Consider the following 24,123-nt stretch of genomic DNA (forward strand, 5'->3'; position numbering starts at 1 on the left):
ACACGTTTGTGCACTGTTTTCATGGAGAAAGTAGAGGAGGATAGTTAGGACAGAACTGAGACAGAGGCTATATCTTTTCCAAGTGACCTCAGCTGTTTGTTATCCAGGGCCTATGTGTCATGTTCACTCATGTTTCTACTGTATGGATACATGGACCAAGGGATCATTTTGTTTCCCCAAATGCGGAAACGGGGCCTGAATAGAACTGTGCTCAGTGCATACCGTGTGTGTGTATGTGTGACCTTAGCAAGTATAGTAGCTCTGATGTACACACAAAACATATGCAAGATTCCTTGTTGAAACAGAAGGGCTAACTCCATATTTGTTGTGCATGTGGAACTGTCATCTCCACTGAAGTGACTAGAGAAGTCTGAATTGGCCGCAGCTGCATATGTCATTCTGAAGACCATACATCCAGTTGCGGCATAAAGGAGTTTGCAGCATATCACTGTCTCCTGATAAAAGGATGGTGACCCTTAAAAGGAGTCTATACCCTTTAGTGTCATCAACCTAAGTTAGAAAGACTGCAGGACGATCATAATGTCTGTTCAGGCTTGAAAGAGCAATTTCTTCACAGTAGATTTACCAGTTTCAGTAAATATTATTTGCACAATCATATAGCCAGCTTGAGAAACAGAGCTCAGAGACAACACAGGACATTGGCTATAGATGTTTAGTAGAAATAGAAACTTTTCCTGTGCTTGCCATTGTTCCATTCCTATGTCTCTAATGGGGAAAAAATAATTAAAAACGGCAAGGGGGAAGCATTTTTCAGGGGGAGCAGTTAACCACTCTGCTGATTCTCACCTTTAAGAGTCATTGAGTACCTAGACTGGCATTAGGAGAGCAGCACAGGGCTGTGAATTCAGTATTTTCCTTGCAGTGTCCTGATCTATCCTTGAGAAACAAGCTGGTTCAAGAAGACGGAATCAGTATGTGTGTCTGTACAACTCCAGCTGAGTGTATTAGGGCTGTGTGCTTCCCCCAGAAATCTTATTCAGGACCCAATCCATGAAATGAAACTGTAAGTGACTTACAAAAACGAACTCGAAAAATTAGTATAAAGACAAGTATAAAACAACCTAAAATTGACAAGTAAGAGAGAGATATATAAAAACAAATTCAGCTGCACCCCACCCCATCCAAAGATAAAAGACTAGAGAGATGCTACTGCATCTTATTCTTGCAGGGGGGTGACAGCATGAGAAAGCCAATTCAGAGTGCTTTCATCCATTGTTCTTGAATCATCCTTAATGTGGATATGACCTTCAATCCTAATTCTTATCTAGGAATTTTGAAGATGGAACCTTGAGAGTCTATATTACCAGCTAAGCCACGCTAATACCTTTTAGCTGGGGTTTTGCTTTTTTTTGGCAGACATTCTCTGTAGGTCTGACTGCTTATGGCACTCAGTTGTGGCTTGTGGCGGTGTTTTCAATGCCATTCCTCACTGAGTATTCAGCCCTTGACGTAACAGTGAAGCAGAGAAAGAAAGTTCAACAGGTTTGAGCCACTGGGAATAGAGGTTATTTTGATGGCTCTGTCAGAGGCATGTGTACTATATACTCCTTCTTTATGTCACTGCAAACATGATGTTTGCTCTTTATTTTATGTGCTTTTGGTTTACCCACTAGAGCAGTTAATGCTTGAAACAAGCAGACAGTTGAATGTGTACCGTGTCTTGGAAACTTGAGGAGGATGCACTTTCTGATTCACATTTACTGTGGGTGGTGGCTTGGGTATGCTACTGTTCCGCCTGTATTTGCTGCAGTAAACATGGAGCCATGATTCTATAAACAGGAGATGCATATCACCATAGACTTGGTGGACATGTGTCATAGAAACATCTGTGAACCCAGTCTGCCATATAAAATCTAAAGCATGATTCCACTGTTATTTCCAACATAGGCAACAGCTGGAAGGAGCATCCATGTTAATTCCCATTGAATACCCAATGATGATGGTGACCCACCCATCTGGCTGGGTTTCTTTAGCTACTCTGGGTGGCTTACAGCATATCTAAAAACATAATAAAAACATCAAGTGTTAAAAACTTCCCGATACAGGGCTGCCTGGAAACACTGGGTGCATGTTATTGCAGCAGATTCACAGCAGTGTATTCAAAATGGACAACCCCCTTAAAGAACAAGCAAACATTCAAAACACCATTGTTTGGGTGCCTGAGATATCAAATAATGGTAAAGAACATTCTGACTGAGGATGAAAGAAGAGTCAGTAATAGAATGTTTCAAGTTGATGGAGCTGTCTTGAGGGATGTGGAAAGTTCTTTTGTTTAGAAGAGAATGATATTTGAGATTTGTGAGGGTCTGCATTTCAAATACTAATTCCAAGAAAGTAACTGGTTATATACTTTTTTGCTACAGACCACTAGCTACCTTTACAGATGTGAAAGCTTTGAACCTAAGGCTTTTGCACAACTGCTGAGCTACACAACTGGGATTACTTGAAACAACTATGATGTCTGAAACCACTTGTGCATAACAAAAAAAACTGGAACAGAAAGGGCTATGTAGAGGTCCCAGAAATTTACTTTAGAATGCAGGTCATCTTTAGGAGCATCTCCTAAAAACTACAGACCACATGAAGACATTATAACGATCTCTATCCTGGAAATCCATGCTCTTATTAGTTTTAGCAAGGAGTGGGAACCCTCCCACCAAACTATATTAACAAGAAATGGGGGAAAGCCCCCTAAAAGCCAACTAATAAATAAAAAAATAAGAAAGAACCTAATCTCCCAGAGTCCTTGGGTAGGAATACAAATTTGCTCATGGTTCTTCCTGGTATATGAATGGATTTGGTCAGGTGGGACTGTCTGGGTTATTTTCAAAGGTGGAACTTTACGCGACTCCCCAGTGATTAGATTTCAAACAGTCCTTCCTAGAAGAAGAGATGTGATTTTTAAACTTTGAAGTATTGCTTCAAATGGGAATAGAATGTCTGCATTATTGCCTTTTGATTAAATGTGGTTTCCAGAGCAACAAGTACAAATCAGTGTATTTTCTGCTAGGAGTACTAATATTTTCAACGCTGCTAGTTATGCTGCATTTTAGGCTGATATATAGCAATGTAGGTAACAATTTGTTTTTTGCTGTTCTAGAGTTTCTAAATTCCTGGGTTATGCCAAATCAACAACTTCATCACATAATCATAGCTGCAGCTTCCAAGTTCTTGCTGTGAATTTTGCCCACACTGAGGTGGACCTGCCCAAAGAGATGAAAACAAAAGAAAGGCAGGAGCCCCCCGTTATTCAGGGACTCTTAAGTGCACGTTTAACTTGACTTAATATGACCAAGCCCATCCTTTTGTTAGTGAAACTTCATATGCTGATGAACCCAAGCCAGAGCTATTTGTCCTGAAGGCTCTATGGCCTTTCTGTTTCCTGGATCTGGAAACTGAGCCAGAACTCTGAAAACTTCTCTGAAGTTGTTGACAAGATAACGGACTCTGAAGCTGGGAGGAGAACCCCAGAACTTTCAGTCTCTCTGAGGAGCTCTCCCTGGTCCTGCAGAACCTGAGTCCATTACCCATAACATTTGCCTATTGCCAGCACCTGCCAACTGCTACTGGTTGAGTGCAACTGAAGATCAGTGCCTATAAGGTGTGGTATAGTGCCTCATGGATTCCTCTTAAGCTGGCCAGAATAGGACCCTATTTTGGCTAAACTGAAAAGCTTATTGGTTGCTTTCTGGCTCAGTTAAGGGACAAAGTAAATGTGGACCATCACAGTTATTTTGTGAGGGACAAAACAGGCAAAGTTATAGCTTTAATAATTACATTAATAATTGATAGTGAACTTAATAATTAAGTAACCAACTTTTAGTATAATTCTTACCATGAGAAGTTTGTTCGATGAAAGTTTAATTGGACCAACTTCTCTTGGTAAGAACTGTAATAAAAGTTAGTGGATCAAATATTGCCTTGTTTATTGGTAGAATATCTGTTTTGAAGGGCCACCAAAACGGCAATACAACTCTGTACTAAGGGCTATTTTACATAAACATTTAAAGTGTTTATTTTATAAATGTTGATTTTTCCTCCCCACATCTAGGCTTTGGCTCACCTTCATTTAATAGAATACATTGGAGAACAGACAGCTTTATTAATAAAGGTACCATTTATAATAACATCTTACAGTGCAGAAATGGAGAAACCTCTTTGTTGCATATATACAAAGTATTATATTATTAAACTACAGTGTACATTCTGATGTCAGGGATACAAAGAGGATGCCTTGGGCTCTTTCATGTGTTACATTGCGTGGACAGGCAGATTCCTCCCAACCGCAGGCAACGCCCAAGCGGAACAATGACTCAAGACAACATGCTATGGGATTAAAACTGGCCACAACTTCATTAAGTTTCAAATGTAGGGAGACCTTGGCTCAGGCACTGGGCGTTTATCCTTCCCAGTCCCCAGCTGGGGATCTGGGAGACTTCAGGGTTATCCAGAATGTGTGGGGATTGGGCTGGCTCTGGAGAACATACAGTAGTGCCTCGCAAGACGAAAATAATTCGTTCCGCGAGTCTTTTCGTCTTGCGATGTTTTTCGTCTTGCGAAGCACGGTCCGTCGCAACTGCGCCTCTTCAAGCGGCTTTAAGAAAAAAGCGCAAGACGTTTTCATCTTGCGAAGCAAGCCCATAGGGAAATTCGTCTAGCGAAGCAACGCAAAACTGAAAAACCCTTTCGTCTAGTGAGTTTTTCGTCTTGCGAGGCATTTGTCTTGCGGGTCACCACTGTATGTTCAAGCAGAGAACCCGCCCCCCATTTTGCCGCAACGGGAGAGCAATGACAACCTCTCGGCGTATGGCCAATGCCTCCCCTCAAGACGCCTTTAACGGGGAACCCTGGGATCACCGCCGCAAGGGGGGCGTGGGTCACCACTTCATGCCCCCCCCTTTAGGAAGATAGATTAAAGGATTTCGCCCAAGGCCTGAAACCGCCAAAGTTGTGACGTTTTGCTACGGGGAAGGCAAAACCTGCCAATGCAGGAAAATTCCTTTCCGGCCCTTCAACAGCGACCCTGACGTAGCAGTGCCTGTGTACCTGTGGAGAAGAGGTTTACCTGCAAAAGAAGACTTAACTGAGGGAGGGGAGGGTGGGAGAAGCTCTGGAGCTGACTGCCGCTTTGCAGGTAAGATTCACCTTCTGTTGTCTGGGCAGGACGGTCCCTCCCCTTACCTGGTCAATCCTCTGGTAACACCTCCCCAGGCGGGATTGGGTGATTGGCTGAGGTAGGTGGAGACCTCCAGGTATCCAGCCTGGGGAGGATGAAGCCAGCCCAAACTACCAGGAGTTGCACTGGGATCCGGGGGGCTGCGCATGACCACGCAAAAGGCGCCCCCCATTTGATGTGGGAAGCGGTCATTTCTCCTATCCGACCCTGGATGCAACAAAATTATGAACACTTTCAGCAGTGAAATAATGGATTCCCCCCTTTTGGATATGTGGTGTGAAGTAAGCTCATTACAAAGAGATACAGACTGTTTCCTATCACAGATGACATTAGCGGTATTTAGCACTAGGAGACTATTAGTGCAACTGTGCAGAGAGCCAATGTCAGGAGTCTGCACTCTTGGGAATCCAATGCATCCTGTGTCACAACTCAGAGGGCACCTGTCCTTTGAAAACCCAAACACGCCCCTTCTGCTCCTTGCTTTGCTGTCAGATAACCTGCCCTCTTCAAGAGAGGGTGAGAGAGCAAGGAGAAGCATCAACCTTAACCAGACCTTTTCTTCTCCATTTTGTTGGTGCTGTAGATGGAACCCAGAAGGAAATGTCTGCACAACAGCAAGGTGGAAGACTTGGGGCTGCTCCCCCTTCCCTGAAACAGGAGCTCACATTGACTTTAGATTCACTTAGGGAGAGCTGTTAAGACCTTGATCAGAGGTGGGGAACTTTGGACCTACAGGCTTCATTAGGCCTGCTATGTCTCCCTGTATGGCCCATGAGGCCATTATGGTCACACCTTACCCAACTGCCTTCAGGTGTGGGGCTGTTAAAGTTGCGGTGGCACCTGCAACTCCCCTTGTTAAGGCACTTTGAAGGCCTAACTACCCAACTATTGTTGGGTCTTCAAAGTGCAGTGCAGGGCTCAGTGCAAGCACTGATGATGAGCTGATTGTTGGTGCTTGAAGACAGCCCAACACATCCAGCATCACCTGCCTGTTGGGGCTTCGGAGACCAGCCTTGATAATCAACAGGAATTGTCTGGGTCCACCAGGAACTTCCTAGTGCGGCTGAAGGGACTGGAAGATGTCACTTGAATTCAAAGTCCTTCCTTGAGCCCTTTCAATCTAAGTCAGTACCCCTGGCAAGAGAAGAAGAAGAAGAAATCTCCATTTATAAGCTGGAATTTCACCCTCTCTCCAGAGGAGGTAGTTTAGTCAGACAATTATTATACTGTTTTTACGCACTTGGAGGTCACATCTGTTTTAAAGCATTAGGGTTGATTTATGTGGGAAATCCGCACAATTTTGGCTTTAGTTAAAAAATAGAAACCAATGTGGCAATTTTGGCCACAAAATAATAGCTTTCAGGGCAAAGGGGACTCTAAATTTCTTTCTTTCTTTCTTTCTTTCTTTCTTTCTTTCTTTCTTTCTTTCTTTCTTTCTTTCTATACCAGGTGGTCCCTGAAGACCAACGCTTGACAGTTGCAATCATTTTAGTGCTCTGGGTCTCTGCCCTGGCATCATCCCTTATTGATAATATTCCATTCACTGCTACAATGGTAAGTTGCATTTTCTTCTGTTAAGGGGCTGGAGGGGAGAGAAGTACAAAAACAGGAGTGTATACCTGGGCCAGTGAAGGTTTCCTTCCAGTCCTCACAAATATCAGTTTACAAAAGCCTGTTTGTTGCCAAGCGGTCCCTTTGGCTAATGCTTTGGGACGCCAGATTTAAAAGTTATGGTATAATAAAAAGAAAAGTGTTTGAGATGCAAGCTTAGTGGTCTTTCTTTTCTTGACTACCTTGAAAAACTGTATCCCACACCATGCAATTTCACCTGCAGACTTCCAGTAAAAAGGTAAAGGTACCCCTGCCCGTACGGGCCAGTCTTGACAGACTCTAGGGTTGTGCGCTCATCTCACTCTATAGGCCGGGAGCCAGCGCTGTCCGCAGACACTTCCGGGTCACGTGGCCAGCGTGACAAGCTGCATCTGGCGAGCCAGCGCGGCACACGGAACGCCGTTTACCTTCCCGCTGGTAAGCGGTCCCTATTTATCTACTTGCACCCGGGGGTGCTTTTGAACTGCTAGGTTGGCAGGCGCTGGGACCGAATGACAGGAGCGCACCCCGCCGCGGGGATTCGAACCACCGACCATGCGATCGGCAAGTCCTAGGCGCTGAGGTTTTACCCACAGCGCCACCCGCAGACTTCCAGTATTTTTAATTATACTCTTTTAACCTTGGGCTAAAGGTCAGAAATTCCAGTGTCAGTGGGACACAGTCATTCAACAATAACAAGAAACAGATATTCCAAATCTGAAATGTAATTGAGAAAATGAATAAATAAGCTGTTGCATCCAATGGTTTCCCTCAGCTGGTAAGGCTCCCTTCAGAAGAACCGGGAAGGGAGCAATTTTCAATGAATCTTCCTTCCCCTTGCAACCTTCCCATACCCTAAATCTGTTTCGGAGCAGATTTCAGACAAAGTGGACGGCAACAAGAATTGCTGAAAATTGCTTCCTTCCCCATTCTGCTGGTGGAAACCTTATTGTCAGCTGAGCAATGTGGTTGGATATAGCTCAAGTGGTTTTTTGAAAGATTGATTAAAAACATGGTGGAAATGGAGCAAAAACTCTTTCAGGGTTAATGCCCATTGCAATGCTAGTTTGGTTAAAACAACAACAACATGGTGAATTAGAATTAGGAGAACCATCACTCCGACCATCACCAGTTTTTCAGAGCACATCAAAGCAGTGGTGCTGTTAGGGAAGGATTTGGGGGCAGAAGTCCGGGACCTCATTTTGCAGGGCGAGCAGTAGCACCCCCGGATGCAACCAGGGTGGCCTGCCACGTTTTGAAGTATATGAAGTAATACACACAACCTTCTAACACAGAGGGTCCCATAAGACCATGAAGTCCCCAGGACCATGAAGTTCAGAGTCTAAAATTACCTACCTGAAGCACTGCATTAGTCAGGGAATGACAGATAAGCAAAGCATAAAGATTGTTGTAAATACAAAGGAAAAGCAGTATAAAGTCAGACAAGGAAATCGATGGCTACAAGAATTCAAGATTTATTTAAGACATGCCTATGCCACAAAGGGAGAATCTAGTGTTGGAGATGGTAAACATGGTAGCTGGGAGACAAAAGTCAAACGAAAGAAACATGAGATTATTCCTATATTGCCACTTAAAGGAATGGGGTTGCTATTCCAAATCGGGCTAACATATGATGCTTTCCAGTGTGTAGGGAATGAAGGGTGCTGCTGCATTTGAGGGTCATGGCTACAGCGGAAATCATAAGCCAAATATTTTTGGATTATGCTCACTGCCTCTTTTAAACATTTCCATGGATATAGTTGAAGCAATTGTTGGATCTTTTATTGGTAACCGAGTTGGTTTTAGTATCCACTACCAGTAATGAATTAAGAGCAGTGGAAAGATCTATTTAGTGATTCCTTCAGCACCAAATCAGAACTAATATGGTTCTTATATGATCAGATTATGCTCTAATATGAACATAGCCACATTCAACTCTTCTTGATAAAGCTGCCTTTTCTGTTTACAGGTTTACAGTTGGCATTTTAAACTAGGATAAACATGATAAATCCCACAATATGTGCTTTCAATTTAATGAATGTTTTCTGATATTTTCCACTGTTTTTTTTTTTAAAACTGGAAAGGCTCTAAACCAGGTTCCAACATCTAAATTATTCATTTAAAATATAAATGAAATATGATTTTCTTAGCTTGATTAACTTAATAGTTGGGAAGTTCCGCCCTCAGAATATTACATGACAACACTTTATTTTCAACATTGTCTACATTTTAATAAACCATTATTAAACTAGGCTGCATATATTGAAACACCTGTTTACATTTTATTGCTAGGGTCCATAAATTCATTTATGTTAAATCCCTGTTTAGGTCTTTCCTCCTAATAAAATGTATTGAACCATTGTACCAATTTAGCCATGCCCAATGTGTTTTCTGCAAAAACTGAGTTTGGGTAAAAGGGCAATTGATACAATGGGGTGTTTGTTGTTCTCATTAATGTTGGTGGTCGTTGTTTTAAAAATGCATGCCTTGCCTTATGCCAGATGGGTACAAGCACTAATATGTTAGCTGACAACCCAAAAAGCAATTACAGTTAAAAAGTTTTGTTCGGCTCAGAACTTTAGGGCTGCAGGAATGGTGCTAGGATTCACCCACCTATCAAAGCAGGCAACTGGTGTTTTACAAGTGTGGGTGGGCCTGCCCACCTGACAAAGTTGACCCACAGGGATGGCGGAGATAAGAATCTGGCTTGGCCACTGGATCCCATTCCCACCGCTGGTATATGAGGATAGATTGATGGGCAAGTGATATAGCATGCTTGAAATCTTTGCCATGTGTGGCAGAGTACAAGGAGTCATAGAATCATCCCTTGGATCAGAAGACCAGCACTTCTTTGGACTATGCAACCTCTTTTCCTATTCCTGTGTTTGCATGTGCGGTACCCCTTTGTGCATTTCCAGTTTAGTACTAAATCACGTTCAGGTCAAGGCTACCTTCCTGATGCCGATTACAGCTCTATTTCACTTAGTGACAAAGACGAAATTGCGGCATGGAGGCAGTATCGCTGTGGCTTTTGTATTGCTTTTAAATGTAGGAAACTGCGGTATAGGGCAGCTATAACTTCATAATGCAGAATTTTAACAGTGCTGTTTCCGTTGCTTGCAGAGGAGAGGGATTAAAGGCTAACAGCAACTAGCATCGCATTGAGAAGTCAGACACATAATTGCAGTGTTGGATACATAGTTAGAGCAGGCCAGCCTTAAGGACCCTAAGCCTAGTGCCTCAGAGAAAATCAATTTTTCAGATAAACAGAGATTGATCAACTGATACGGAAAGTCTTCCAAGAGCAAGCTATAAACAATAAGACACATGGAGAGAGAGAGAGAGAGAGAGAAACACATTTGAAAACAGAATGGCCTTTGTAAATTAGTTTTCTTCCTCCTCCCCATTGTGTAGGCCCAGTTATTGTATATACCCTGTCATCAATGGGCAGGAGGCGTATAGCATTCCTAGGGCATTTCCTGTGACAGGAAGCATCCATGATCCCCACTGTTGCACTTCCAACAGCTTTAACTTCCAGTCCAGACCCTAATTTGGACTGTCTTCCTTGTATACCTTAGCCATGATAGGATGTCCTGCTTGCTTTCTACTCAAATGTTAAACCTGAGTCTACACGAGGAGCCCTTCTTTTTAGTGCAGTCTCTTTTGTGCTAGTATTTGCTGAGGGACTATTGGTCTCAGGGGCAGAGGAAGGGGAGTGCGGTGGGGGCGGGCCACCCCGCATGTCACCAGTGAGGGGGGTGACAAAATGCCTGGCGGCACTCACTGTGGAGCCTGCAGCGCACCCGAGCCACGAGTCTCTCCTGGCAGTGACGCGGTGGCTTGGGCGCCCGCAGGCTCCTCACTGCCCCAAACAGTCCACCCACCGCCTCACCCCAGCTGAAGGGTGGCTGAGTGGGAGGAGACAGGCAGACCCCTCAGAGGCCCTGCGGAGCATCCTGCCCTGGCTTGCCCCGCCCCACAGACGGCTGGCCCCGCCCCTGGGTGCAGGGCACGCACACCGCCCCAGGCGCCCAGTCGGCTAGCTCCATCGCTTAAATGCTCAGTCCATGAGAAAATACTAACCATAGGATAAAATGTTCCCACCTTTCCTGTCAGGATCAAGGATTCAAACATAGCCTTTCTCCAAGTTATGGTGCTTTGTTAGCATTTGGACCAGGGAGAACATTCATTCGCATTTGGGATCCTCCTAGAATTTCCGTGAAAGAAGCCTACCATTATTTTCCCCTGAATGTTTGACCCAATGCAAACAGAAACACCATCACATTATTTTTTTTTTAAAAAAGGAATAAAAAGTTAGACACCAAGCTCATTCTGGTACAACTCACCTCTACTCGATTGTGCTGTAACTGGCCATCAGGTGCGATTGATGTATAATAATATTATTTATTTAATGTATATAATTTAAATCCCTTGCCATCATCATGTGATCTCAGGGCAAATCATAACAATTTAAAATACAATACCAATACCAATAAGGACAAAACAAGTAAAATATAACTATATAGAGGAGTAGTAAGTCATTTGTTGAATATTACATTAATATGGAATATTTTAATCAATATTTCCCACTTATTGCCTGCAGATTCCTGTACTTCTCAACCTCAGTCAGGATCCTGATGTGAACCTACCTGTGAAGCCCCTAATCTTTTCACTGGCTATGGGTGCCTGTCTTGGAGGTAAGCTTTGATGTCAGGCTGTGATCCTGTACAGAGGTGATTCTACTGTCTTATCCCACATCCTGATGGACTTGAGATAGCCTGGGAGAAGGCGGGGTGGAAAGATGATTGTGTGTTTGTATGTTTCCTGGTTTGTTTGTTTGTTTACATTTCCCCTCACATTCCAAACAATGGGAGACAAAGAGGTGGGAGAAATGTAGCCATGCTCAGAAACATGTCTAAAGCTATTCCCACTCCACAACGGAAATTTTCCCCTGCACACAGCCTGTGTCCTCCTCAGATTTGCTCCAGAGGGTTCGGTGAACTCTTAGAACAGATTTAGGAAACATGTGGCAGGGGGGAGTTGAGTTCTATTGCACAAGTGTAAATCCTTGCACTGAAAGAGCACATTAGTTGGATACCACCCTGTGTGGCTATGATGGACACAGAGTTCTTTGGAAAATGCCACCTCCAGTGTGAATGTTTCTTTCTTTGACAAAACAAAACAAAAGAGGAGCTGCATGAGCCAGATTTGGACTGTGGTATGGGACAGGTGTACTTCGGCTGACTGTGATTTCTGAGGTTGGGCACAGCTGACCTTTATCTGCTGGGGGTTAACCGGAGTGAGGCCTGCTCTTCTCCAGTCTGCTCCGAAGTCCCACCCACTCACCTTGGCCTGGATTGGCCCATAATTCAAAAGTGAGCCAGCAGAAAAGCCTGCCAATCAGAGCAGCCAGCACATAGATTCCCCAACTGCTTCCCTCCTGATCCTAGCATTGCTCCTGGGCGAACTGAAACCACTGCACCGGGCTGCAACAGCCACCCACCCCGTTAAGCAGCCATTTCCACCAAGCATTTCCCTATGAAGCTGTGACTTATCCCCAGAGGCCAATTGAATAAACCCTGAGCAAGGAAGGGTGTAATTTTTCGAATTAAACTTAAACCTGTGAAAAGCTTTTGACCTGTTTGGTTTGTAGGATCTCACTGCTTGCTGGGCCAGAGCTTTAGAGTAAGTGGATTTACATCCTGCCTGATTTTGTTTTTTGAGCAATCCCACAAAAGTAGCGTTGTGGGTTTGAGTTCATTTGCAATTTAGAAGAACAATATAGAAGAGCCATCTGGTTGCTTTTTAATTCATCTTCATGCTGATTATTCCCTTTCATATTCCATGAATATTGGCTATGAATAAGTTAGAACAGAAAAACTTGCTAGGACAAAACACGTAAGAAGCTTTTCCCCCTTCCGCTCTCCAAGTAAGAAGTAAAACAGTGAGCTGACTGCTGCTTTTAGAGGAAAGAATAATTACTATTACGTTGAGTGAGTTTAATGAAACATTCTGAAATGTTTTTGAATCATTTTGTCCCTCCCCCCGCCCGATACAAAAGAGCAAAATCTCACTCAATGTTTCATTCACCATTCATTCATTTGAAATCAAATATGACCACCGATTTTCACTGAAATATTCTTTCTTCAGAGTTCACTGTAGGGATATTGGAGGAAACTGTTGAAAGTAGATTTATTTATTTTACATTTACATGCCACCTGATTGTAATAAAACCTCTAAGCAGTTTACAAAATAAACATTAAAACAATCAACTATAACAGCTGAAAATGGGCATTTAAAAAAACATTCAAAAGATAATTAAAATAAACAGTAAGCAAAAACACATGTCAGCATTCTACATGTCAGTTTAGGCTTGCCTAAACAAAAATGTTTTGAGCTAAGGTGCCTGTCTAATGTCAATAGGCAAGGCGTTGCAAAGTTTAACTGATGCAATAGTAAAATATTGATTTCTTACAACTGTGGAATAAGTTCTGCAGATCAGTGTGGTTGGGGTAAGGTGAGCTCACAGGTAAACTGGTCCCAATTAATAATAACCACCTTGAACTTGTCCTGAAAACAAAATGGCTGCCAGACCAGTGAAAATTTCTGAGCAGAGATACTATATGGTGGCAGCATACCATAAAATATACAGTATATTCTAAATTGTTATCTGGTGATATTAGTTTAGTGGTATAAATATGTATGTACTATGTGTTCTTTTCTCCTGTACCTTCATTTGCTTCATAACTTTTTTGCCTACACTGTTGTAGGTAAGCAAGCAGATCTGAGCAGCCATTTTAAAGATTCCCTTCCTCTCAGATCTGCTCAGTCAGTCCCTGCTAACTGTTTTCCTCACAGCTTCCTTCTCCTGACTCCTCAGTCAGTGCCTGTGCATTATCACATCAGGAGGTTGGGCACTTGCGTTTATTATTATTATTATTATTATTATTTCCTCCATGCCTAGTCCTACTTTGTGGAAACATTGATGGAAAAACAGATTCTCTCTGGGCTCATTTTTCTAGCACTTGTGCCAAACAGGCAGCTGCATTCCAGAAGTGAGTTTACTCCTCAGGGAGGCATACATTAAATGTGCTGGGCGCTAAATGTGAAATAGTTGCCTTCATAAACAAAATGTCCCTCCATGAATAAAGTGGTCAACAATGTGGCCTCATCCATGGAATAAATATCTGGACCAATTAATGCCTTTTTCTTCTATATTTCTGTTTCCTAGCTCCTCTGGAGTTGCTAGTGTATAAATTCCTTCTTCTTAGCCCCTTCCCACTGATTATATGTGTTTGTACATATTAAAATTTACATTTACTCAGATTTATAGCTGCTATGGTTTAGGGTGAGTAGTTGCATTTTAAAAGCAGGCTATTCCTAGTAGGTAAGGAAAGATTAAGCCACATTTTGTCTGCTGGGCTGTGCCTGGTAAGGAGAAAGGCTGGTAAGGCCATCATCTCCTGCAACAGTGGGGAACTTCTGGTCCATGGGCTAAATTAATCTCACAAGGCTGTTTTCCCTAAGCTACACCCACCTGATGTCATATGTAATGCCCATCAGCAACCTTTTACTGCAGCCAATGAGGGTCACCCTCAGCATAGCTGTCAACTTACAGATTTGAAAATAAGGGACCAGCAGCCTTGGAAATAAGGGATCAGCAGCCAAAATAAGGGATTTTCAGAGCACAGGTATGTTCGACTTCTGAGCCCCTCCGAGTCAAAGGCAGAAAGCCCAGCCAGCAGCCAAACGAAGCCTCAAGTGGTGGTTCCCACAGTGCAGCAACCTGGCAAAGGGGATGCAGCAAGGAAAACCATTGTCACCTCTCCGTTGGGAAGCGCTGAGCAAAGGCGAGTCCCCAGGCAACGCGGCCGATTTGATCGGCACAAGGCATGCAAGCTCCACCCCCCAGTCATTCTTAGACTCCTTATTGGGTGAGCAACGCAGCCAAGCAACACAGTTGGAGCCTCCCTCCTCCCTGGCTGGCAGGGAGGGAGGGAGAGGAGCTGCTTCCTTTGAAACCCGGGAAATTTAAGGGACATAATCAATAAGGGACAGCAGTGGGACACGGCGCTGGGATAAGGGACTTTCCCGCCAAATAAGGAACGGTTGACAGCTATGACCCTCAGTGCCACTCAGCTGAAGGTGATCCCCTTTGAAGTTGTCACCTGATGTTATAATGGCATCAAGTGAGTGGCAAGTAGGTGACCACTCCCACCTGTCACATTTGGCCTGCAGCAGGGGGGGAATGAGAGCTATCTCGTGTCTGTTCTTTTAGTTGTTTATGGGGCGTTATAAAGCTTCGGAAGAACCATCATCCTATCTATTGCATCTCACCTTTTACAAAATAAATGTTCTTGCAAAAATCCCCCTATGTTTTTCCCAAAGCCATTAAGTTTCCAGTGCATTTGAAAGGTTGCTGAAAAGTCTGTCCTGGATTTTCCATCCCTCAGGGAAGTGAGAATGAAATACTTGTGCCAGAGTTGGCAGTTGCTTTTACGAATTTTGCTATCCTTCACAGCTACAGAGATATAATACAAATTTTGCATATTTATTCACACAATAAGGAAAGAATTTTGTTGATGTCAGCATTACACTCTGTTCCCAGGCTCATATCAACCAGTTCGTCTCAGTTTTTCCAAATATATATATTTGAAAAATCTGACTTTCTTCCTAGATTCTCTGTGCCTGCTTAAATCCTGCCAATAAAACATCCATCAAAGGATCTGTGTTTGCACTGACTGTCTCGCTCCCTGTTTCTGTAGTGGTACTTAAGCTAACATCACAAGTCTCCTTTTGTAACCTATCTTGCTCTTCCTTTATTCTCAATTTTTGCCTAAAAATGAAACTTCATGCTCCAGTGCTTGGCTGGTGCCTATTCAGTAGAACTCTTCAAACCTCTCTTACATGTTTGTTGCTTCTGTCTTTTAACACTCCCCTACCATCTGAATATAAGGATTCCTTGTTTGCATCTGTGCTTTCTCATCCATTTTTCAAGGTACTCCCATTTACCTAATGGTGTTCTGCCCATGTTTTAAAATTTAATTTGGTCCTTATTTAATGTCCATCCTTTTTACCTATCAGTTATTCTTTCAGTTCGAGGTATAACCTTGTTCTTGCCTCTCTACCTCAAGAAGCCACTCATCATCTCAACAATAATTTGCTTCCAGTTTAGCCAACTTGTTATCTGCTTTGAAGGCCATAGTGCATCTGGGATGTAGTCTCCAAGCTTTGAATTTCTGTAATACTCAGCCAGCTGTGCTTTGAACAAGCTTCAGTATTTTGCTCTGCCATATTGTTCTCTTTCTAGAACAGAATGTGGGGATGATCTTGAAGACTTCTTGGAAACTACTGGCCCATAAACTGGCAACAACCAGATTAGTGGCTGGGATTCTGTCTAGAACTATCTAGATTCCTCTGTGTCAGCTCCTAGAGTTGTTGAATTTTTCTGATGTGTCTAGTAACTTCATTATGTAATTTTCAGTGTATGCTGAAGATGCATGTTTTTACTCTGGCCATTGACACTTGAGATATATTTTAGAACCTATTTGGAGCATTTCCCCCCTCTTTATTTTACTGCCAAACAACTTCAAAAGGAAACTAACTTGGCTTCCTTACCAAAAGGATCATGCAATCTTTAGGTTCGCAAAGATGCAGGCTGTACAATTTCTCTTTTGGAGATATTTTGTTTGCTTGGTTTCTCTTGTACCTGGAAGCCAATGGCCGCATAGCTCCTTGCTTGTTCCTGGAAGCACAGAGAGAAGGAAACCTGCTAAGCTCCATTCCCACTCTGGTTAACACTTTCATGTATGCAAGTGTGGGTCAGTAACTGTATATTACAACACAGTCTACAGCCATTATTCAATCTACAGGGGATGCTCTGTCCTCCCTTTCTGCAACTCTCCTAATTGACTTCTGGGGCCCTGGGTTAGAGAATATGCACATCTAGAACTTTTTTTCCAGCTGGAACTCACTGAAACTCAGTTCTGGTACCTCTCAGGTGGGTGCCATTGCCATTCTAAGAGAACAAGGGAAGCATTCATGGTGAGTTCCAACACCTCTTTTTCTAGAAAAACAGCACTGTGCACATCAGGTCTGAATTCAAGCTTGACTACCCATGGCTTTGGCCTATTGCATGAAGTATAGCCAGTTATTGATGCAATGATGAGAAAGTGTTGCTGCTGTTAGTATGAACATAGCCATTCCTGGCTATCTTCTGATACATTAAGGTGCTTTGCATTACGAAAAGAGGAAGACTGTAAGAGAGCAGAGATGGAATTTGTGTCCAGTCAAAGCCAAGTGATACTTGGCATCAGTAAATCCTGATAGTGGTAAGATGCCAGAATGTGCTGTCATTTATATAACACAGATTTGCAGATTTTAAAAATGAGATCAGGAAAGATGATGGAAAAGCATCCATCCATAATGGACTGGTAGATATCACAATGGATAGCAACTGGAAAACAGATGAAGATAGAATAATAGTGAGACCGCAAATGAAACATGTCAAGTGTACAGTCACCGTGAAGCATTAGGAAAATATTTCCTGTTAGCAAATTTCCTGTCAAATTGCTAGAATTCATATGTAAATCTGAGCATGAAGATGGTCTTAAAGTTGTGTGGATGAATGTTTGTCAATTCCAATTTCCTTTCTCGTTTGGTTTTGGCCCAACTTTCACATCATGTCCATCTCAACTTTGGTACCCTCATTTCTTGCTGCTACCTCCTTTTAACCTTATCTCCGGCTCCTGCATGCTTTCATTCTCATTTTCAGTCTTATTCAGTTGTAGCTCAGAGATGCTAGCCACAGGGAAAAGTAGGGGAAGCTGAACAAGTTTACCCCATCCTACTTTATTTTCCTCCCCATTGCAGAGGCCTATCGAGAGGTCCGCCAACTTCAGCTTTTTCCAGCTTGCAAGAGAATAATGTTCAAATTCTGTCCAGAGGCTACAGAGTAGGGAAACCAAATTGGATGTAATAGATTTTCAATTACTACTGGGATTAGTGCTATTCTCAAACTGTCACAGACTTTTCACAAGCACAGCTGCCATGGTGCTAACCTCTTGCTGATCTCAGTGTTCCAGTCACAATTTCTTTGCAAGATGAGATGCTGTAGCTGCCCTTCATTTCATGTCACAAATTGCTAGTTTCTGGTCCAAGCCTTCCCTGCTCTTGTCAAGATCATGGCAAAGGCCCTTATTTCAGATTTCGTTCCAGTGCTCCCTTAATCTAAATCAAAAGCAGCCTGTTCAGACAGCAATGAACGAATGACACAGCTCATCTGGAAGTTCAGAGGTGGATGACTATAGTCTTTCACCAATTTGGAAATGATGGAGGCACTGGCACAATCTTCACGATTTATGTGGTGTTTGGTCTTCTAAAATGCCCAAGCAGCAATGTGGTAGGTTTGAATGGCGTGTGTGCGCGGGAGTCTGTGGGAGAAAGTATTTCTATCCTTTGTTGTTAACTCCTTAAAGTTACTCCTTACAGCAGCTTTTCATTTAAGGAAAAAGTCAGGGCTTCTGTTTATTTGCATTTCTCCCCAAAGTAGCTTTTAGAAATAATAATTAATAATTAATAATAATTACCTTCACAATAGAATCAGATGTGTTGAAACTAAGAAGTTTGAGGGGATGTGGTAATATAGGAACATATTGTTTTTCATGCATGGTGGGAATGTAAATTTGTCCACACATTTTGGACAAGGGTCTTCAATATCAGTTCCAAAATTGTTAAGCAATCTCTCTCACCAAATCCAGCTCACCAAACCTAGATTCTGATCTTACTATTCAACATAAATATCTAACTTTATTTTCACTGACGGCTACACATCTGGCATGCTCTGGTCTATGGGGTCACGAAGATGCGGACACGACTAAATGACTAAACGACTAAACAACAACAACATATTTGGTGATAGACTTTATCACCAAATAATATATATATTAATCTCAGGCTCAGCTACCCCTTGAGGTATGGTTCAACAATATCTGGGACAGCAAAAATCCGCCAACCACATACAAATCAATCTGGCTAGCCTGATACAAAAACACCCACCCACCCCACCCACACACTCACACACAGGAAAACAAAGTTCACCACAGCCAATCACAAACAAGCAAACACACCCTAGGCCAACTCCAACTTCTCTTGCCACCAAAGGAACACAAGTGAATAGTAAAGAGAACCCGCACAAGCGACACTGACACAAAACCCCACACATACATTAAGTAGAATCAAAGCATTGCCACCCAACCCCAACCCCACTCACCATGCCCCCCTCCACCTCTTTCCCCCTTTTCTTCCTAAGGTAACACTAATATCTCAACAAATGAAACTGATCTGTGGAAAATGTAACTTGAAAAAAAAAAAAGACATTGCACATACTTTTGTAAACCAATAAATCTTTAATAAGAAATATGTTTTATAAAAAAACAATATCTGGGACAGGGCTATTTCAGAGTGACTAGCTGGGTAGCAAAAGTTGTTATAAAGAGAGACACCATAGCAAATTTATCCCACTAGTTTCGCAAACATGTCGGTAGAGAGCCTACGTTGACCATTAATGCCCTAAGATTATGTAAAATGACATTAGACTCTTAATGCTATGTTAATCCCCCCCCCCCCCGTGGACACTGTATTAAATTTGATTTAATAAAAAATAAAAAAATGAAAGAGAGAAAAAAGAAACTAAGAAGGGGAGAAAGCTTGTGCTGCTGCAACCTTATTCTTCTTCAAGAAGACAAAGAAACACCAGACACTTAGATCTACAACTCACATCAGCAGCCAATACAGATTTTCACGTGGGAAGTCAAGGAAGCAAAATTACAACAGAGTTAAAACAATTCAGTTGCAGTTAGAGGGGTCTCAGGGTCATACGGCACAATGCTGTCTAGCACAAAGTACACCTACATGTGCAGCAAGGCTGTGTGTGTTGGGGGTAGACCAGAAAGGCTTGGACCCCTAATTGTCTGCATTGGGCCTCAGAACTCTTGTCACTTTAGGCAACTAATTGTGCTCCAGTGTAAAGGACACATTTAAAAAACAAGCACTTCATTCTATTGTTCTTGCATGCATTTTTTTTTTTGGAGGGGGGGGAAGAGGGAAGGAACAACCCATCATTTTTCATTATTCCTCCAATCAATAGCCCAACTTGCTATCATCAGAGTTCTGCATCCCTCCCCCCCCCCCGCTTCCTATTCTCACTTTCATTTTGCCTTACTCCTACATTTCTGTGTTTGAAACAAGCAAGTTTCTCAGAATATTTGCAGAAGATGTCGTTCTGGTAACACAGCTCTCTCTCACACTCTCCCTCCGCCTTCATTGAGGACAAAGACAGGTCTGCCTCTGAAAACCTTCAGCTATTTATAGACAGGGAGGTTATTGTTCAGGTGATATCCTTTCAGGTGCATGTGAAATGATTGATTTCCCCCTCCTTTGCATCTAAGTCTGCTAGCTGATCTAATTGAGTGGCAAAGCCAAAAGATAAAGAGCCTCGATATCAGCTGGAATTTGTTTTTGTTTTGAATTACAGGTAACGGGACATTGATCGGAGCATCTGCAAATGTTGTTTGTGCAGGAATTGCAGAGCAACATGGCTATGGCTTCTCTTTCATGGAATTTTTCAGGTACATTTTAGACTCAAAATGAATCTGTGTTTAAATTTGCCTCTAAAAAAGTGGGGATTTGCTCTACAAACCAAAATGAGTCAGGCAGAATAGTCCATATGGCACAGGGGTGGGAAATCTGTAGCCTTTTGGATTATATTTGACTTTGACTCCCATAAGCCCCAACTATCATGATGATGAAAGTTGTAGGTCAGTATTAACCAGTGGGCCACGGATTCCCTAGCTCTGATATAGTATTTAAGCAAAAAAAAAAGAAAAAAAAAGAAAAAAGAAAAAAGGGTGGGGGGGTGGGGAGTGGAAAGCCAATGACATATACATCCATTTTGGTGACACAAATGGTATTTATTGCAGGGATTGTGTTTGACAATTAAAACGCCTTCATCTCTCTAATGAGAATAACAATAAATGGAGGGGGCGAACCCTTTTCATGTAATTGTTTTTTTCTCGCATGAGTTGTTATAACACAGGATTCTCATTGCTAACATTAAAAAAATCTATAATATATATTTTCTAATATTTTGAAAATATTGTCAATCATAAACATGGAGGCGTGTGTCAGGGAACTGACATCGGAGCTAGAGGTGGAGGGAGGGCTCTCTAATGATGCTGGAGAAGGGCCCAGCAGGGAGAGAGGCAGCTCAGCAGTTGGGGAAGCAATTCAGTGCAACACCAGGAATAAGGAGGGGCAGATGGCGGAATCGGCGAGAGGGCTGCCAGACTCTTCACCGGACACCAGCGGGGAGAGCACTGGTCCTCCGCTACCCACGCCCTCCCTGCGCAGAAGACTTCCGCGCAGAGAAAGTAGGAGGAGACTGGGTGTCAAACAACTTTTATGTTGGAAAAGGTTTAAGAAACGCCCACTGACGGATTCTGCTAGCGACTGAGGCAGCCACGAATTGAAGGGCTGTCCAGACAAAAAGGTTTAACAAGGCAACATAGCCAGGAGAGGCGGCAACTTACGCACGAGCAACCCCATACCATTATAGCGTGGGATAGCAAATTTGCGAGATCATAACGAGGGCTGAATTATTTACAATCTAAACTGATCTCTCTTTCGGCATAACTTAAAAGATTTCGGTGGCACAGAATACCTGATTTAGGTTAATGCAGCAGTCCTCCAAGATAATTATGTTTATCACTGGCTTGCATCACTACTGCTGCCTTATGATCAATGAATGTCTTAACTATGCCACGCAATAAAAAAACAACAACAAAACAAAGCAAATTAGTTTAAGTCTGTGCTGCAGACATAGATATGGCTGTTCAAGATGGTAGACTATTAGGTGCTAACCACTGCAAAATTAATTTGCTTAGCTGTATACAGAAGATAGCTTTTCTGAGGCCAGGGCAGTATGATAGAGGCATCATTACCCACAGTACACAGCCCCCTTTCCCAGTAGCTCCCTTGTAGTACTTCAAGAACTTATGGAATCTGTTTAACTGTGGACCAATGAGCATGTGTGCCAGAGATTTTGCACAAATAATGCTAGTATATCTTACCACGAAGAAGTCTCTGAAAAAACCCCATCAGCTGCACTTAGCTGTTGATGTATGCTAGGCTGTGCCAGATAGCATTTGGTATAGGATTAAAGGCACATGATGAGATATGACCTTTTTACCATATTTGCGTTTGTTTGCTTAAAAAATAACAATTGCATTCATTTATGCATTCCGTCTCTAAAAAGAAATAAATCAGTGCACAGTTGTTGTAAAGTATGAGAAGATTATTGATGCGTTCAACGAAGCATGTTCTCAGCCATCCTTTCTAAATATACTCCACCAGGGAAATAGATGTCTAATAATATTTTGATTTAATTTTGGATGACGGCCACCGTAAACACTTTTCTTTAGAGAGTTACGTTTGGGCACTTGTTTCCCCATTGTCATCAGTTTTCATATGTTATTCTGAACTTTTGGAATCACAGTGTTTATCAGCATCACAGATATCACAGTGTTTATCAGCATACCATAATATTATAGGACCACCGTTGGATCCCTACTTTCAAGGTGTTAAAGATGTGGTGTCAAATCTTATGGTTAGCTTCTGTTTCATCACTTCCTGGGAGGTGGGTGACTGTCAGTGACAGACCCAAGTCCCAGTTTTGTCCATTTACTGGAATGAAGTCCATGCAACTGAAGCTACCATTCTGGGTCACAAGCACCCTACTGGTAAGCAGTACTATCTGCTGAGAAGGATAGTGTTGGAAGGGATCTCATGGTCACCTAGTTCTGCCTCCTGCCATTGTGAAGTGCATTTTCTTTTACCCAGTTAACGTAAGAGACATTTGCACAGAAACTGTAGCACTATGATTGGTCCTCCATTTGTATTTCTCACAAAAGGTGTAGACTATCAAATTGCTGCTAGCCTCTGCTTTAGGATCCTTTCTGAAATAGCTACGCAGACAGTCAGTTCGGATATAACCTTTTCTACATGTATGCTTCCATGAGAATACTTTCATAAGCACTTCCATGGACAAAAAACCCCATCATGTCAGAAAAGGTGATTCTCCCCCTGTGATTCTGCATTTGGAGTAAACATTTTTTGTGTGTTAAATGATGCATAGCCAAACAGTAAAGGTCATGTGGATCATTACACCAATGTGCTTGTCATTAGTATCATTTATGATCATGAGCAAAAAGAAAAGTCTGTTGAAAGAGAAGAAAGGTTTTTGCTTTTAGTCAAAAGGAGGTCAACTCTTTTAAGAAATTAGGTAAAGGTAAAGGGACTCCTGACCATTAGGTCCAGTCACGGATGACTCTGAGGTTGTGGCGCTCATCTCGCTTTATTGGCCGAGGGAGCCAGCGTACAGCTTCCGGGTCATGTGGCCAGCATGACTAAGCCGCTTCTGGCGAACCAGAGCAGTGCACGGAAACACTGTTTACCTTCCTGCCAGAGTGGTACCTATTTATCTACTTGCACTTTGACGTGCTTTCGAACTGCTAGGTTGGCAGGAGCAGGAACTGAGCAATGGGAGCTCACCCCATTGCAGGGATTTGAACCACCGACCTTCCGATCGGCAAGCCCTAGGCTCTGTGGTTTAGACCACAGCGCCACCTGCCACTTACTCCCAAATTATGTTTTTTGCATCTAACATGCAATTTTTTTTAAAAAAATTCAAATTATATCAACTGGTGGTGGTGGGACTGATGGGATCAGAGCCCTGCTTTTATCTTGAGGAAAATCCCTTTTCTAGTTCAAAACTGCTAATATTACAACACCACAAAAATACAATAAATAAGTTTCAGATAAAAATACAGAAACCACAAGATCTGTAGCAAAAGTGGATGAACCAGCCAAAGATAGTTATCCAAGACTGAGAAAAAAAGCTTAAAAAAACAACAACCCCCAAAAGGGCTTATGGTGTTTACATCATAGATGGTCAAAACAGCTCTCCTGAGAGTAGACACTACAATGAAGACAGCCTTTAAAAGTGCTTGTGCTAAGTGAATCTCAGGCTCTCTTGATAACCTTAGTGGACAAAGAGGATCAAATAGGGAGGAGGCAGTCCTGTAGGCATCCTGATCCCAAGGGCATGTAGAGCTCTAAAAGTAAAGCCCAGCAACCAGTGCAACTGATAATCGAGTTACATGATCCTAAAATCTGGTCCTGGTCTGCAATCTACCTACAAGGCATGTGATGTAACCAAGGCAATGTGTAACCACAGCCAAGTCCATCTTTCCTTGCAATTGGTGCAGTACTGTTGTTAA

The 24,123-nt window shown here is 42.6% G+C and overlaps 1 protein-coding gene and 1 long non-coding RNA gene across 3 annotated transcripts in view; one reads left to right on the forward strand and one right to left on the reverse strand.

Annotated features, from left to right (window-relative positions):
* Positions 1-4,704, reverse strand: part of LOC308474908 — a 306,542-nt gene extending 301,838 nt beyond the window's left edge. Inside the window, exon 1 of the long non-coding RNA XR_013985030.1 lies at positions 4,509-4,704. This is a non-coding gene — a long non-coding RNA (uncharacterized lncRNA). The remainder of the gene's footprint in view (positions 1-4,508) is intronic.
* The window catches only part of OCA2 (OCA2 melanosomal transmembrane protein), a 155,012-nt gene that overhangs the window by 111,081 nt on the left and 19,808 nt on the right, over positions 1-24,123 (forward strand). For both annotated transcript variants that reach the window (XM_081001316.1, XM_081001315.1), the window contains exons 20-23: positions 4,073-4,132; positions 6,647-6,751; positions 11,391-11,484; positions 20,322-20,415. In XM_081001316.1, coding sequence (XP_080857442.1) covers positions 4,073-4,132; positions 6,647-6,751; positions 11,391-11,484; positions 20,322-20,415 — 353 coding nt within the window. The remainder of the gene's footprint in view (positions 1-4,072; positions 4,133-6,646; positions 6,752-11,390; positions 11,485-20,321; positions 20,416-24,123) is intronic.

Source organism: Podarcis pityusensis (assembly GCF_964106645.2).
Source record: "Podarcis pityusensis genome assembly, chromosome: 4".
Taxonomy (NCBI): Eukaryota; Metazoa; Chordata; class Lepidosauria; order Squamata; family Lacertidae; genus Podarcis; species Podarcis pityusensis.